The sequence below is a fragment of the Conger conger genome, chromosome 7 (assembly GCF_963514075.1).
Source record: "Conger conger chromosome 7, fConCon1.1, whole genome shotgun sequence".
In the NCBI taxonomy this organism is placed as follows: domain Eukaryota; kingdom Metazoa; phylum Chordata; class Actinopteri; order Anguilliformes; family Congridae; genus Conger; species Conger conger.
Window position 1 is genome coordinate 57,876,903 of NC_083766.1, and position 13,663 is coordinate 57,890,565.

At 48.2% G+C, this 13,663-nt stretch overlaps 1 protein-coding gene across 2 annotated transcripts; it reads left to right on the forward strand.

Moving 5' to 3' along the window:
- Window positions 1-1,742: 1,742 nt before the first annotated feature.
- smad9 (SMAD family member 9) lies at window positions 1,743-12,629 on the forward strand. Of its 2 annotated transcripts, none has more exons than XM_061247506.1 (7): window positions 1,743-1,863; window positions 3,378-4,013; window positions 5,194-5,451; window positions 7,291-7,398; window positions 8,309-8,533; window positions 10,529-10,785; window positions 12,057-12,629. In XM_061247506.1, the coding sequence occupies exons 2-7, from the start codon at window positions 3,602-3,604 to the stop codon at window positions 12,198-12,200; spliced, it is 1,404 nt and encodes a 467-aa protein (XP_061103490.1). In that variant the 5' UTR covers window positions 1,743-1,863; window positions 3,378-3,601; the 3' UTR covers window positions 12,201-12,629. The 2 variants fall into 2 exon arrangements, with proteins under 2 accessions (XP_061103490.1, XP_061103491.1); XM_061247507.1 differs by having other exon boundaries at window positions 1,795-1,863; window positions 3,646-4,013.
- Window positions 12,630-13,663: the final 1,034 nt, after the last annotated feature.

Below are 13,663 nucleotides of genomic sequence, written 5' to 3' on the forward strand. Positions count from 1 at the left end.
TACTGCTTTCTTCTGCAATTTTGAGGTCTGCCAGAGACTCCAAACCTAATAATGTGGATGTTTTTGTGGGCTGCTGGATACCCTAGGGAGTACATCCTGTTTGTACTCTTCTATCCCGTCTCCTTGCCAGGAAGTCATTCTGTCTAACTCACTCTCCCTCTTGTCTCTCTCTCTCTCTCTCTCTCTCTCTCTCTCTCTCTCTCTCTCTCTCTCTCTCTCTCTCTCTCTTTCTCTCTCTCTCTCTCTTGCTCTCTTGCTTTTAATGTTGCTATCGTCTGGCGTTCTCTTTGTAAGTGAGCGGTGTATATAAAGAAATTATCGGACGTGACAACGCAACGGCAGTTGTTTCAGATTCAAACTCTTTGACAGGGGCATCAGTGCATTTCACATCGCACGGACACGGGTAGACAATCGCTCCCGACTCACTCCCCCGCAGCCGGAGACCGTAGCCTACACCTTGCTAAACGTATGCATTTTGGTATTCCCCTTGCTGTTTCCCAACTATATTTTAAAACAATGCACCGTAACATGTCAGTCCCAGCGTAACACGCTGGTCAGAGGCGAGCTCTGAAATGGACGTACTCAATATTCAAAGCATTGTTACGTTCCTCTGCAGTTGCTGTAAACTGCGAAAATGTCAAACTCCTAGACTTTCCGTCGCCAGCCAGGCTTGCGTCATTAACTGGACTAGTCACTCCGCTCACGATCAAAACGTATCCGTCCGCAATGAAAAGAACCTTACAAATATAGGGATCGATTTCCCTGCTGGCGGACTTCCAATAATTTGCTCAGCACCACCGGTGGCGGCTGTTCGATGTTACGTTTGTGAGAAACGGCCCTCACGCGAAATTGCGCTTTATATCTCCAAGAAAAACAATTGTCCCCATTTGTGGAAACAGGCAGGTAAGCTACTGTAAGTGCCCAGTACACATGCGGGACATGGATTTGAAATGAAGAAATGTGGGTTTTTTCTCAATAACCCATGGTAACATTTGTTCCGTAAGTATTGTTCAAGGCTGACTATTTGTTCCTAAATTAAGAAGCATACTATTTGGCACCCATTACAAGTTATACATTAAAACTTTCATATCCGTGACGGTCTGTTGCGCAACATTACACTATCTATGGACATTCCAATCAAACCAAGACAAAAAGAAAAAGTTTGCATTTAAGTCGCCAAATTCATTTTACACGCTGTAATTTCACAGAAATTTTTGTCAAAGGAAAATGACTACACTAACGTGCATTTGACTAGTGCACGTTCCTGGGAATGTATTGTATGTTCGGCTTATTGCCAGAATGATTTGATCTTGTCCATTCATTTAAGACCGTTCTGTACATGGATACGCGTTTTAACAATGCGTTTTATCCCCTTTCAATGGTGTACAGTATGGACATGAAATTGTGACTTATTTTACAGTCTATAGGTAGTGGCAGTTATTTTATTGAGTTTCTTTGAAATATTATTGTAGGTATTCCATGGTACAGGTGCACCGTTGTTGATGTCCTTTCTCTAGGACGTCTCGAACACAAATCGATGTTGGGTGTATGTTCAATTCTGTAGAAGCGGCAGCAATCTGGGCTCTCCTGGCTCGATACAGATAATATTAATTAGCGGGGGGGGGGGGGGGGACTCACGTCTCGTCCGCTTTCGGATGAGCACACCGCGTCTGTCTGCGATCCTGGGAAAGTTCCAGCGCAGCGGATGGATTCCGCACGAAGGCGCTGAGGCTCCAGTCTGACTGACGCCGGGGCTGTGCCGCTGCTCCAGCTAACAGACGCTCCACACCTCCACAGCGCAAACAGCAGCGGGGCAGCCTACACACTCAACTACGGCAGAAGTGTCTGCGGGTCCCGACGAAGGTAAGAAAGTGAAAGGATTCACGCCATGCCCCGACGCTCAGTCACTTTACAGCTTATTTATGGCATAGGCACAGGTTGATTGCAGTTTCCAAAAAAAGTGAAGTTTAGATATTTTAACCAATTATGTAGCCTGCGTGGGAATCGGTCCGGGATAATAAGAAATAACGACCAGCTTAGTACATGATTCCTTCTTTCAGTTTCCACCTTATTTAAATTAGTTTATGAATATGTTCTTGTTAATAATAAGTTTACACGAATTAAATCGTTTTTCGTTCTATGATGAGAGTTGGGAAAAATGTGTGTTAGTGTAATTTTTCTGTGAATATTATAGCGCGGAGTTTGTGAATGATGTACATTTGTGGGGAGTAAGGAGCCACGCTAGGCGCACGGTGTGACATGATCTTTAGGCTACTCAAGGTGTTCTCTGCCGGAGGGGTTATGACATGAATATACTTTTTTTTTTAATAATGAAGGAAAGAAAGACTATGCGCTGGGATTAGCGAAAGGAAACGCGTCTGTTTATTTTGCTGGGGCGTCCAGATAATAAAGCGCTCGGTGATTAAGCCTATCTGGATCGGTAGACTGAGTGACGCCAGTCTCATAAAAGACGAAATGAGAACGAACAAAAGTATTGATGCCGCATTGAAGTGAACGCCTGTTTTCATTTGGTGCCAAGAAAGGAGGGCTTTGTAGTTATGACTTGCTATTTGTGGGACAGAATTAATTATTTTCTCCACGCACATGCAGGCTGTAGGCTACGTCCGCGTATTTCCGACCTTTTCTATTTTTAGCGCGAATTACATTATTTTGATTACATTACATGAATTACATAATTACTTTTTTTTAATGAAAGTTAAATCCACGCCAGTGTTGCTTTTCTAAACAGAGGAGCAGTCCCTGGACTCACAGGATTGGACTCACGTGTTTCAATTACAGTCGATGTCTGCGTGCTTTTCTTATCAAGTAAACTCCTTGTATAATTCGCACTGCACTTTAGTCTGAGGAATTAGGTGCCAAATACCGTTCTTTTTTTTTTAACGCTATATTTTTAGCCCGCGCAAGTTACCGAGAAGAGCCGTGTACGTGTCTAAACCATCGCAGGTGAAAATTGACTTCAGGTACCCGTTTTATGAGGCTGTTGAACTCCTAACACCTGCTGTTGGCGAAGTTATGCAGCGTTTGACGGTTTGAAAGTTGTTCTCTGAGTTTTATTAGTAAATTGGGCTGTGGCCAACTGCGGCAATGCGGTATTATGGCAATGCCTTGGTATTTGTATATCACAGAGCCGTCAAAGCTGATCCATCTGACAGCAGAAAGTTGGACTGTGATACTGCATCCATTAGCTGTTCCCAAAATCTCTAACCAGGCCTGACACCCCTACACAGTACTGTCTTTCCCAGCTAGGTGTGCCAAGGGCCCCAAGAAGTGGAGTTAGAGCTCTGTTTAACCTTTTCGATTGGTCCGTACTGGGTTGCCTTGACACTCAACACACACCTTCCTGTTTGTCTTGACAGATGACAGAAACCTTACATCCGGCTGCCTGAGGAGAAGAAAATAAGAAACACACGTTCTCCGTAGCGCGCGTTCTCCTGCTCCTGCAGCCCCCGACAGCGGAGTGACTGAGTGTGTTTGCTCTGTCTACGGCGCTCTTCCAAACCCCCACTCCTCCCCCCGTCCTCTCCCAACGAGAGCCCACCTCCACCCCCCCCCCCACCTCCTCCCCCCCGCCGGCTGCCCCATGCACTCCACCACCTCCATCACCTCCCTGTTCTCCTTCACCAGCCCGGCGGTGAAGAGGCTGCTGGGATGGAAGCAGGGCGACGAGGAGGAGAAGTGGGCGGAGAAGGCGGTGGACTCGCTGGTGAAGAAGCTGAAGAAGAAGAAGGGGGCCATGGAGGAGCTGGAGCGGGCGCTCAGCTGCCCCGGCCAGCCCAGCAAGTGCGTGACCATCCCGCGCTCGCTGGACGGCCGGCTCCAGGTGTCCCACAGGAAGGGCCTCCCGCACGTCATCTACTGCCGCGTGTGGCGCTGGCCCGACCTGCAGTCGCACCACGAGCTCAAGGCCCTGGACTGCTGCGAGTTCCCCTTCGGCTCCAAGCAGAAGGACATCTGCATCAATCCCTACCACTACCGCCGGGTCGAGACCCCAGGTGCGCTGGTGCCGCTGCGCGCTAGGCAGGCCGGGGGTGCGGTACTGACGGGGGGGGCGATAGGCTTCTGAAGGGAACCGGTCGCTGAAACTGACCCTGTACGGTGTGAGGTCGCACATTTGTGTGATTGGAACGTTCTTAGCTGAACGTTCTAATGCTGATGTCACAATCACTGCCGGTAATCGAAAGCAGTGCAGTTCTAGAACACTGACGGAGCATTTTGAAAAAAAAACATTCCAAAAGACCCGCTCTTCAAAGGGTTAATGGGATAATTCATTCATGGAATATTTAATTTACAGTGACTCGTAAAACTGTGTGCTGGCTTACTGTTTGCCCGACAGGCAGGGGTGCTGTATGGGGGGTGGGGCTGGGGGAAAGTTAGGAGGATTCCCACTCTGGCCCTGAAAAATATTTCCAGGTGCACTAGTCAGGCAGGGATGCCATAATGAGGGGTAATTAAGACTCCCAAGGGCCTGACTGCCATTAATAACTTATTTTATGATTAATAACTTTTTATTCATCAGTTATTGAAATTGACATGTATAGAATATCTTATTTACAATGATCAGCTGTGCACTGGATGGGGGGGGGGGAGGCAAGTAACAGCCAAAAACCAAATAACAGCCAAAACCCGAAACCATTTCAGTTATCAGTCAGATCGGATTCAGCATTCAGAGAGATGCTAAGGCTCCGGCTTTTAAAAAGTGGGGGGAATTGTATCGGCTGACATGCACACACATCCTGTGGTTTAGTCTTTTTAACGATTCACTTCATTTCAGCGATTTCAAAGACTTTAAATAAACATGAAAGTGGGCCCCCGAACCGCAGAAGTTGAGTTAAAGGTTCAGATTTCAGGCTGCAGAGATTGTGGCTGAATGCTTCTGGCCCTCACTCAGTAATCAATACACTGGATCCCTCTCTCTGGGGCTGCTCGGCATGTGTTAGCCTGATTTGTTTTCAGTGTGTGTGTGTACATGGGTGTGTGTGTGCACGTGTGTGTGTGCAAGTGTGTGTGTGTGTGAGTGTGTATGTGCGTGCATGTCTGCGAGTGTGTGTGTGTATATGTGTGTGTGTGTGTGTGTGTAAAATCTCCAAAAGTGTGTAGAAACTATCTACTGTGTGATGGTTGTTTGAGTTATGCTCTATGTTCTGATCAGTCTCTCTCTCTCTGCCCCCTCAGTGCTGCCCCCGGTGTTGGTCCCGCGTCACAGCGAGTTTAACCCCCAGCACAGCCTCCTGGCTAAGTTCCGTAACGCCTCCCTGCACAACGAGCCCCTGATGCCCCAGAACGCCACGTACCCCGACTCCTTCCCCCAGCTGCCCTGCAACACCTTCACCTCCTCGCCCGCCGGGTCCTTCGTCCAGTCACCCAGCACTGTCAGCTACCCCAACTCCCCCAGCAGTGCCACCGACCCGGGGAGCCCCTACCAGATGACCGGTATGCGTCTCGGGCTGGGCAGGGCGGGAGGTGAGGGGGCGGGGGGGTGTTATGGGGTAGGGCAGGAGGGTTAGGGGGTGGGGGGGTGTTATGGGGTAGGGCAGGAGGGTTAGGGGGGCGGGGGTGTTATGGGGTAGGGCAGCAGTAATGGGGCTAATTGCCACGGACCTGACTTTGCTGTCTGTGTGCCAGCCCCGACTTGAGCCAAGATGGCTGCTTGTGTTTCAGCTTATTGCCGGTTTCTCACCTGCTGCTCAGTTTCTGCTGATTGGAGATAGCGTTCTTTAAGGCCAGTGCTGCCCACCCACACCTGTCGTCCTCATATGATTTAAAAAGGCAGGGGGAAGGGGGGGGGGGGGTAAATTGGTATTTTCCTCAACTCATTTGCTATAAGGATCCTCGCAAGTATCCTCACCATACGGAACCCTGGACTTACAACCCCCAGCATGCTGTCTGTCGAGTCACAGTGGTTGCAGAACGTGAGCTTGGGAGGCGACTTCTGCCTTGCGTTTCAGACCCCTCTGTAGCCCCTCATCCCGCCAAAATCAAATCTGGACCTCAGATCCAAATCCGGCCCTGGTTTTCTTTCTCTCCAAGATGATTAGCTGAACATTTAGTGCTACTGATTGGCCAGACTGTCGTCACACCTGACTCCCAGGTAACGGGAGGGTGGAAAAGCAGCAGTTCTCGGACCTCGAGTTGCTGATCCCTGCCCTAATCCTTCCGTCTCCATTCTCCCTCAGATGGCCTGGTACTGTGGCCTACACTTCCAGCACTGGACTCTGTTCCTTTCAACCTTCGACTGACCTCTGAATGAGAACACTAATAGCCCTGTCTTTGGCTGTGTCTCAAATTGAATACTTCTGTACTTGTTCACTTATATAAGCGTATACTTACAAGTGCACTAAAAAGTTAACTACTTAGAATGCAAGAACACAAATGCTCTATTTTAAAAAAAATGTTTAAATCTGGAGCGTCTGCCTACGTGATGTCCTTATCAGTGCTCGTGTCACAGTGCTAATGCTAATGACGATAGCCGCTGAAAGGAGGCGTGTTTTCCCTGCGCCCCGCGGCAGACACCAGATGCCCGTGTCATCTCAGCGGATTACACCGGCCACGCCCACTTCCACTCTGCCTGCCTGGGCTCCGGGCCAATCCGCTCCCTGGATGCCAGAGTTCCATCAGGCCTGGCCCATTTGCCATGGAGACCCCCCCCCCCCACCACCACCCCCCACCCCCCCAAGGTGTAGTTGAGTGGAGAGAGACTCCTATAGATTCAGTAAGTGAATCGATATGCCCGTGCAGTAATGGAAATGAGCAAAAATACATTGAAAGCAAATGCACAGCAACATATTGCAGCGCTGGGCAATACGTGGACCGGTACACAAGTGATACCCGCTAAATGTCTGTATTTATCAATGCGTTTGCAAAACTTCTGCATATGTGTGCTATATGCAATATTGGGAGTATAATGCGTTTCCCTAAGGGTAGAGGTGCTTGTCTGTATACTGGTGCTCCCATAGTCTTCCTCCAGGCTTATGGGGAGTAATGGTAATCCGGGGAGTGCGTGTGGGAGAGAGAGGGGAGGGAGCAGGGATGGCGTGAGGGGGAGGAGGGTGGGATGAGAGAGAGTTAGGATGATTCCAAGAGCCCAGGGGCCCTCAAAAAATATCACAACACAGGACTTTCTGTGGTGGCGGGGCCCAGTGTGAATTCCCCGAGGCGCCCCTGTAGAGAGGCGGGGGCCGGCGTCCTGATGGCGTGATTGGGTCATGTGATTGGGTCACGTGACCAGCTCAGCTCACAGAGGCCCGTTGTGTCCCCCCCCCCCCGCTCCAGCCGAGACTCCGCCCCCTCCCTACAGCATGACGGAGACCACCGTCGCCACAGAGGACGTCAAGCCGGTAGACTCCGCCTCCAAACTCATCTTCTCCGCCCCCCACAGAGGTAAGAGAGCCAGAGTCTTTAAACCACAGGACTAGAGCCAGCAATTATGCCCAATCCGTTTTGGGATTTCCTGCTAACCTCTCCTCTATTATTTAATTAACCCTCATCATTTATTTGATTTTTTTATTTGATATAAAGACATGAGCCACAGCTGCTGGCTGCATGTATATTCCTGCTGAATTGTTTTACTACATTACCACTGATTTAGTTAAGATGATTGACAGAATAATTTGTTGAAACAAAAACAAGCACAATTTGACAAATGTATTATTATTACTAGTAGTAGTGATAGTTGTGGTATGAGCTCTATGAGTGTTATGTTATTGATAGCCCAGTGAAGCCCAATGAATGAATGACAGATTGGTGGATTTGATTTTTAAAATGTTTAAAGATGTCCTTACCCTGGCTACTAATAGAAGGGCTCGCCTTAAGAACGAGGAGAGCCGCATCACACCAAGGTTTCAGCACATCGTATGAAGGTCTGGCCATTACAGAGCCCTTCACAGGTATCACTTCAGAACAGGACCTGCTGCTTTTCCACCCTCCCTTTACCTGGGAGTCAGGTGTGAAGTCAGGTGTCTGGCCAATCAGCAGCACTAATTACCCATTAGTTAATGGTTTCTTTAGGCTCAGGAAGGGGTTATAGATCCCTCTATCGGAGCAGCCATGTTGTTCAGGAAGGGGTTATAGATCCCTCTTAACAGAGCGGCCATTTTGTTTCAGAAGGGGTTATCGATCCCTCTAACAGAGTGGCCATTTTGTTTCAGAAGGGGTTATCGATCCCTCTAACAGAGTGGCCATTTTGTTTCAGAAGGGGTTATAGATTCCTCTAACAGAGTGGCCATTTTGTTTCAGAAGTGGTTGTAGATCCCTCTGACAGGGCCGCCATTTTGTTTTCGGTCCTGTGCAGCCGACCTGCGGCCGGTGTGCTACGAGGAGCCGGAGTACTGGTGCTCGGTGGCGTACTACGAGCTGAACAACCGGGTGGGCGAGACCTTCCACGCCTCCGCGCGCAGCATCCTGGTGGACGGCTTCACCGACCCGTCCAACAACAAGAACCGCTTCTGCCTCGGCCTGCTGTCCAACGTCAACCGCAACTCCACCATCGAGCACACGCGCCGCCACATCGGCAAAGGTGAGCTCGCCGTCCCTGCGCTTGGGTCCGTTCAGCTCTACGGTGCTCTGGGGCCTGTGTCACGAAGCAGGGTCACGGAGTCAGGTGAATAGCTGCGCTGAGTGAAACCCAGAAAAGCTCTTATCGAGTAGTTATCCAGCTAACCCTGTACTGCTGCTTGGTGAAACAGGCCCCAGCTCTGTCCTTCTGTTATTTTGTAATGTTATGATAATCTCAAAATCTTGCAACTAGTGACGCTTTAGACTGGGAAACCTCTGAGGGGATGAGATCTTTTTATTTTGATTTTCGAGCTTGTGTTCTATCCAGTCCGCTGTCTGGGCTTTTCTATTCTGGTTTAGCTCTGGTCTGGGGGTGTGTCACAAAGCAGGATTATTGAGTCACAGTAGCTGGATGACTGCACTGATTAAAACCAGCAACAGCTTTTTTTACTTTAGTCCATGTTCCAGATTTGTGAGGGCTCCAGGTTTTGCTCAGTGCAGTTATCCAGCTAACCCTGTAATCCTGCTTGGTGAGACAGGCCCCATTTCTGTCCATTTGTTATTTTGTAATGTTATGACACCTCTGAGGGGATTTTTTTTGGAAAACTTTATTTAAAAAGGAACATAGAACGCAATTCTCTTTGGCTGTGCAGCCCCAGGGATTGGTTAGCCGATTAAACACATAATTACTGTAGGTGGCTAGGAAGAGAGAGCCAGCTCTGTGGGAATTTTAACAGGATCCTGGAAAATTTTAAGTGGGTGTTTCTCAGCATTCTGTCATCACCTCATTCAGCAGAACCGGGTGACTGTGAAACTCCTTCACTCCTTGTGGTGTCAGCTCTGTGTTGACTCATCAGCTCTGGGGGTGGAATCTGCGTTGTCACAATGGGTTTCCATGGTGACGGCAGTGATTGGCATTCCCAGGGTCTCCTGGGAATTGAAGTTTACTCTGGGGGGCCCTCTGTAGAACAAAGACTGTAATGGTGAAATGAGCCAGACAGGCCAGGTTTACGAGCGTCTCTGCAGCACAATCTTGGCACAAGTTTAAAACTCTCAGACGAGGGGGGAAAAAGTGCCTTTTGTAAATAAAAATCGAACGCGTCCCCTGTTTCGTGGTACTGTTTCTGTTCTGGAAAAAATGACTGTGACTGTGGTGAGTGAGCAGATGCATTTTGATGAATAATGCTTTGAAATAACACCGCCATTTGGATGGACCAATTTTGAGGAGAAAGAAAAACATTTGCGGTTGCTTCAATTCAATCGTTACTCAGGCACACAAAATTAAGTTGGGATATACTTGGCACTCGCCATATTTTTACTCCAAGAACTTTGTGTTTTCTCATACATTTAGCACCCAATGTGGGCCTTAGCCATTTGGATTTGCTTACTGTTTTTCGACCACAGCCATGTTCAGTAGAGCGCAGTTCTCCTCCGAAACAAGTGGTGGCGCCATTCTGCTTCTTTTCACACTGCAGACTACAGCTAACCTCACAGAGCTGAGTCAGAGGAGGACCTTTTGTATGTGCCTTTAATGTGTAGTCCACAGGCACCTGATAGACTTGCGGAGAATGACCACAGAAGAACTACAGCTTTATGATCGGGTAGAAGCCCCTCCTCCAAAATGCAGGATCCCCTCACCCCGCCCCTGCAGTTTTAATGGAATATTTTCATTATGCCTGTGCTCCAGGCCTTGCGATTATGATTTGACAGTAGAAACCCCACCCCCATATCACATGATTTAATAGACAGTGGTATATGTGAGAACAGATCTTAACTGAACATTCTAATGCTGATGTAACAATCACTGCTGGTGACTGAAAGCAATGGAGTTCTAGAACACTTGACTTGAACATCCTAATGCTGATGTAACAATCACTACTGGTGACTGAATGGAATGGAGTTCTAGAACGCTGACTTATAATTCTGAGAAAAGATTCTACTCTTCAAAGGAGTACTGACAGGCTCCGTCCCCTTGCCCCGCCCTCTCTCTCTCTCTCTCTCTCTCTCTCTCTCGCAGGTGTCCACCTGTACTACGTGGGCGGGGAGGTGTACGCCGAGTGCCTGAGCGACAGCAGCATCTTCGTCCAGAGCCGCAACTGCAACTACCAGCACGGCTTCCACGCGACCACCGTCTGCAAGATCCCCAGCGGCTGCAGCCTCAAGATCTTCAACAACCAGCTGTTCGCCCAGCTGCTCTCCCAGTCCGTCAACCACGGCTTCGAGGTGGTCTACGAGCTCACCAAGATGTGCACCATCCGCATGAGCTTCGTCAAGGTGCGGTAAACGGGGTTGGCTGGGGCTGGGGTCGGGGTATGGAGGGATATGATACTAATTCTGGATACAAGGGAGGGCAAAAAACAACAACAAAAAAAAGCAACAAAATCTAAAAAAAATACTTCCCAAATACTATTGCAGTACTGTTGCAGGTTGCGCAGTCATATAAACTGTACAAAAGAAAGAGGTGAACTGCCCATGCCCTTACGTGTAAATACTGTATAAATTTCATGTTGATGAAAAGAAAGATGCAACACGCTCTTATTCTGAAAAGAATGTTTCAGCCACCTCAGCCATCATTACATTACATTTTATGTTATTTAGCAGACGCTTTCATCCAAAATGTGGTACAATAAGTGCAAACCATCATCACATCACATCAAGGCTGTCGAAACGTCACATTTTTGTAGCTATGAAGTGAATGAGGTTTTCTTATGAGCGAGAGACACAGCGTTCATTTAATCTGCGTGCAGTATTATTTTTCAAATCAACAGCACTTCTACCTGATGCGTCAGCACAAGCTTTCCTACGTATAAAGATGTTTTTTGGCATGGGGGAGGGAGGGGGGGTGGACTCATGATCGGGGGTCGATACGGGTTGGTATAAAATAAGGGCGTGGCGTGTGAGCGAGGCCCAAATAGAAAGTTTGACCGCGTGTTGCTGTGGGAACAGAAGAGGCGGTTATTCTGGTCCTGGCCCGGTTCCTCAGGCGGAGGGTGGGCCAGGGAACACGGTGCTGATTTAACGGGTCCTGTCCATCTCCGGTTACCTGAGCCGTGGAAACAACGGTCCTGTTCCAGCCCCCGAACCGGCCAGCCCGCTCACAGCTGCCCGCCCCCCCCCCCCCCGTCCCGCCCCCCCCCGCACAGCGTCAGCGGCCTGGAACACCGCCGGCAGACACGCTTCAGGAGAAAAAAATATTCTTTCATTTCTTGGGTCAATAATTTTTTTTTTCTTGACTGATTTGACACAGCTTTTGATCCTCAACCAGCAGTTGATGGTGAAAGTTTTTCAACGCCATGCTTTTCAGTTAAAATGTCATCCATCACTTCTTTCAGCTGACCGTTGAAAGGGTTACTCTCGTGCAGGGAGTTATTCCACACCACACCAAGTCAGGGCAGTGGGGATGGTGGGCCCACTAGGCTACAGGCTGCCCTATATGAGCAGAAATACTCTGCTTTCCTCTGAAGGAGCGAGGGACAACCATGGGTTTGGGTCAAAGTATCTGATCCCTGTATTTTTTTCTTCTTCTAATCTTTTGTGCCCCCCAGGGCTGGGGCGCAGAGTACCACCGGCAGGACGTCACTAGCACCCCCTGCTGGATCGAGATCCACCTGCACGGCCCACTCCAGTGGCTGGACAAGGTTCTGACCCAAATGGGCTCGCCACACAATCCCATCTCCTCCGTGTCCTAACGGCCGCCAAAGTCACAGGGCCAGAGGGCCGGGCCGGAACTCTCCAGAAAAACCCTCCGGACACTAAACGTGACCTGACAGTCATTTCAATCGTAAACACTCTAACACATTGGAATATGTTCTTGTGCAGCTATGTATCCTAAGTGTACCTGTTTTTTGTGTTTTTTTTTATTTTGTATTCTACTGCATTCACAGATCTGTATAATCTCTTGACACGATGCTCAAATAAGAAAACAAAAATGGGATTTTGATTTTGGTACTCATACGCTGTCTTACATTACCAAACATGGGCCTTGAAAGAAAGTGAAACAAAATGGCAGGACTGAAGTCCATTTTGTTTCATTTTCTTTGAGGCTCGTGTTTCATACCAAAGGGCAGCGCATAATAATTTATCATTACGGAACACTCCATGTAAGTCCAACTTTTGCTTGTGTGATTTAATTGTTTTTGTTTCTTTTTTTTTTCTATAAAAAGATATATATATATATATATATATATGCATCAACTCTGGCTCCTTTCCAGTGTGTGTGTGTATGTGTGTATGTGTGTGTGTTCCAGCCTCTGTGGTAAGGAAGTAAAGAGCAGAGTTGCAGCTTTGCCCAGCGAAGCTGTGCTCTGCCTGGATCCGCCATCTTGGATGTGCTGGGAACGTGGCCGGAGAATAGGAATGTTCTGGGAACGGACACCGGCACTTAAGGAGAGTGCTTTAATGGACCCTGCCCTGTGGCGTCGGTGTGTGTCCGGCTGTGACTGCTACTCAGCGTAACTGAAAAATAACAAGCATTACCTCTAAATCTCCTCCCACTGTCAGAAATTTCACAGTGGAATGACATCCACAGCATCACTTATCTCCCTGTGCAGTAATAACTTCACAAACTTAGCATTTCCTTTGTTGTACAGGTAGCAGTTGAAATTGTACTTCCCTCTAGGGTCTTTCAGCGCACTTATCCCAGGTTATGGGTATGCACTTTGTTGTACGTCGCTCTGGATAAGAGCGTCTGCCAAATGCCAATAATAATTTCCGTCCCTATAGCATTTCTGTAATCACTTGCAACTGGTACGTGGTTCGCATTTTATGCCTGTTATGAACAATATCCCCGATCTAAAGGTACGTTTGAAAGGTATGCGTTATCTCTTGTGGCAGAAACTCTGCGGATGATTCTGATTCCAGACATGTTTGGGCCTTTTCCATTTCCAAAGAAGGTCTCCTCTCTGTATCCTTACAGGTAGTGCAACGTGACATGGTAACCTCTTGCGAGACCACGGTAGAGAAGCATGAATGCTCTTTTTGCTCACCAGTAAGCAGTCATGCGCTTTTATATCGTTTTGTCACATAATGGAAAATGATTGCAAAATTGATGCCAATAATATTTTATAAAATGCTTTCACCCGAATTCATACCTGGCTAAGACAGCGTTCTAAGATGGAATGATTACCATGGCAACCACGGAAGAGGGGGCAGT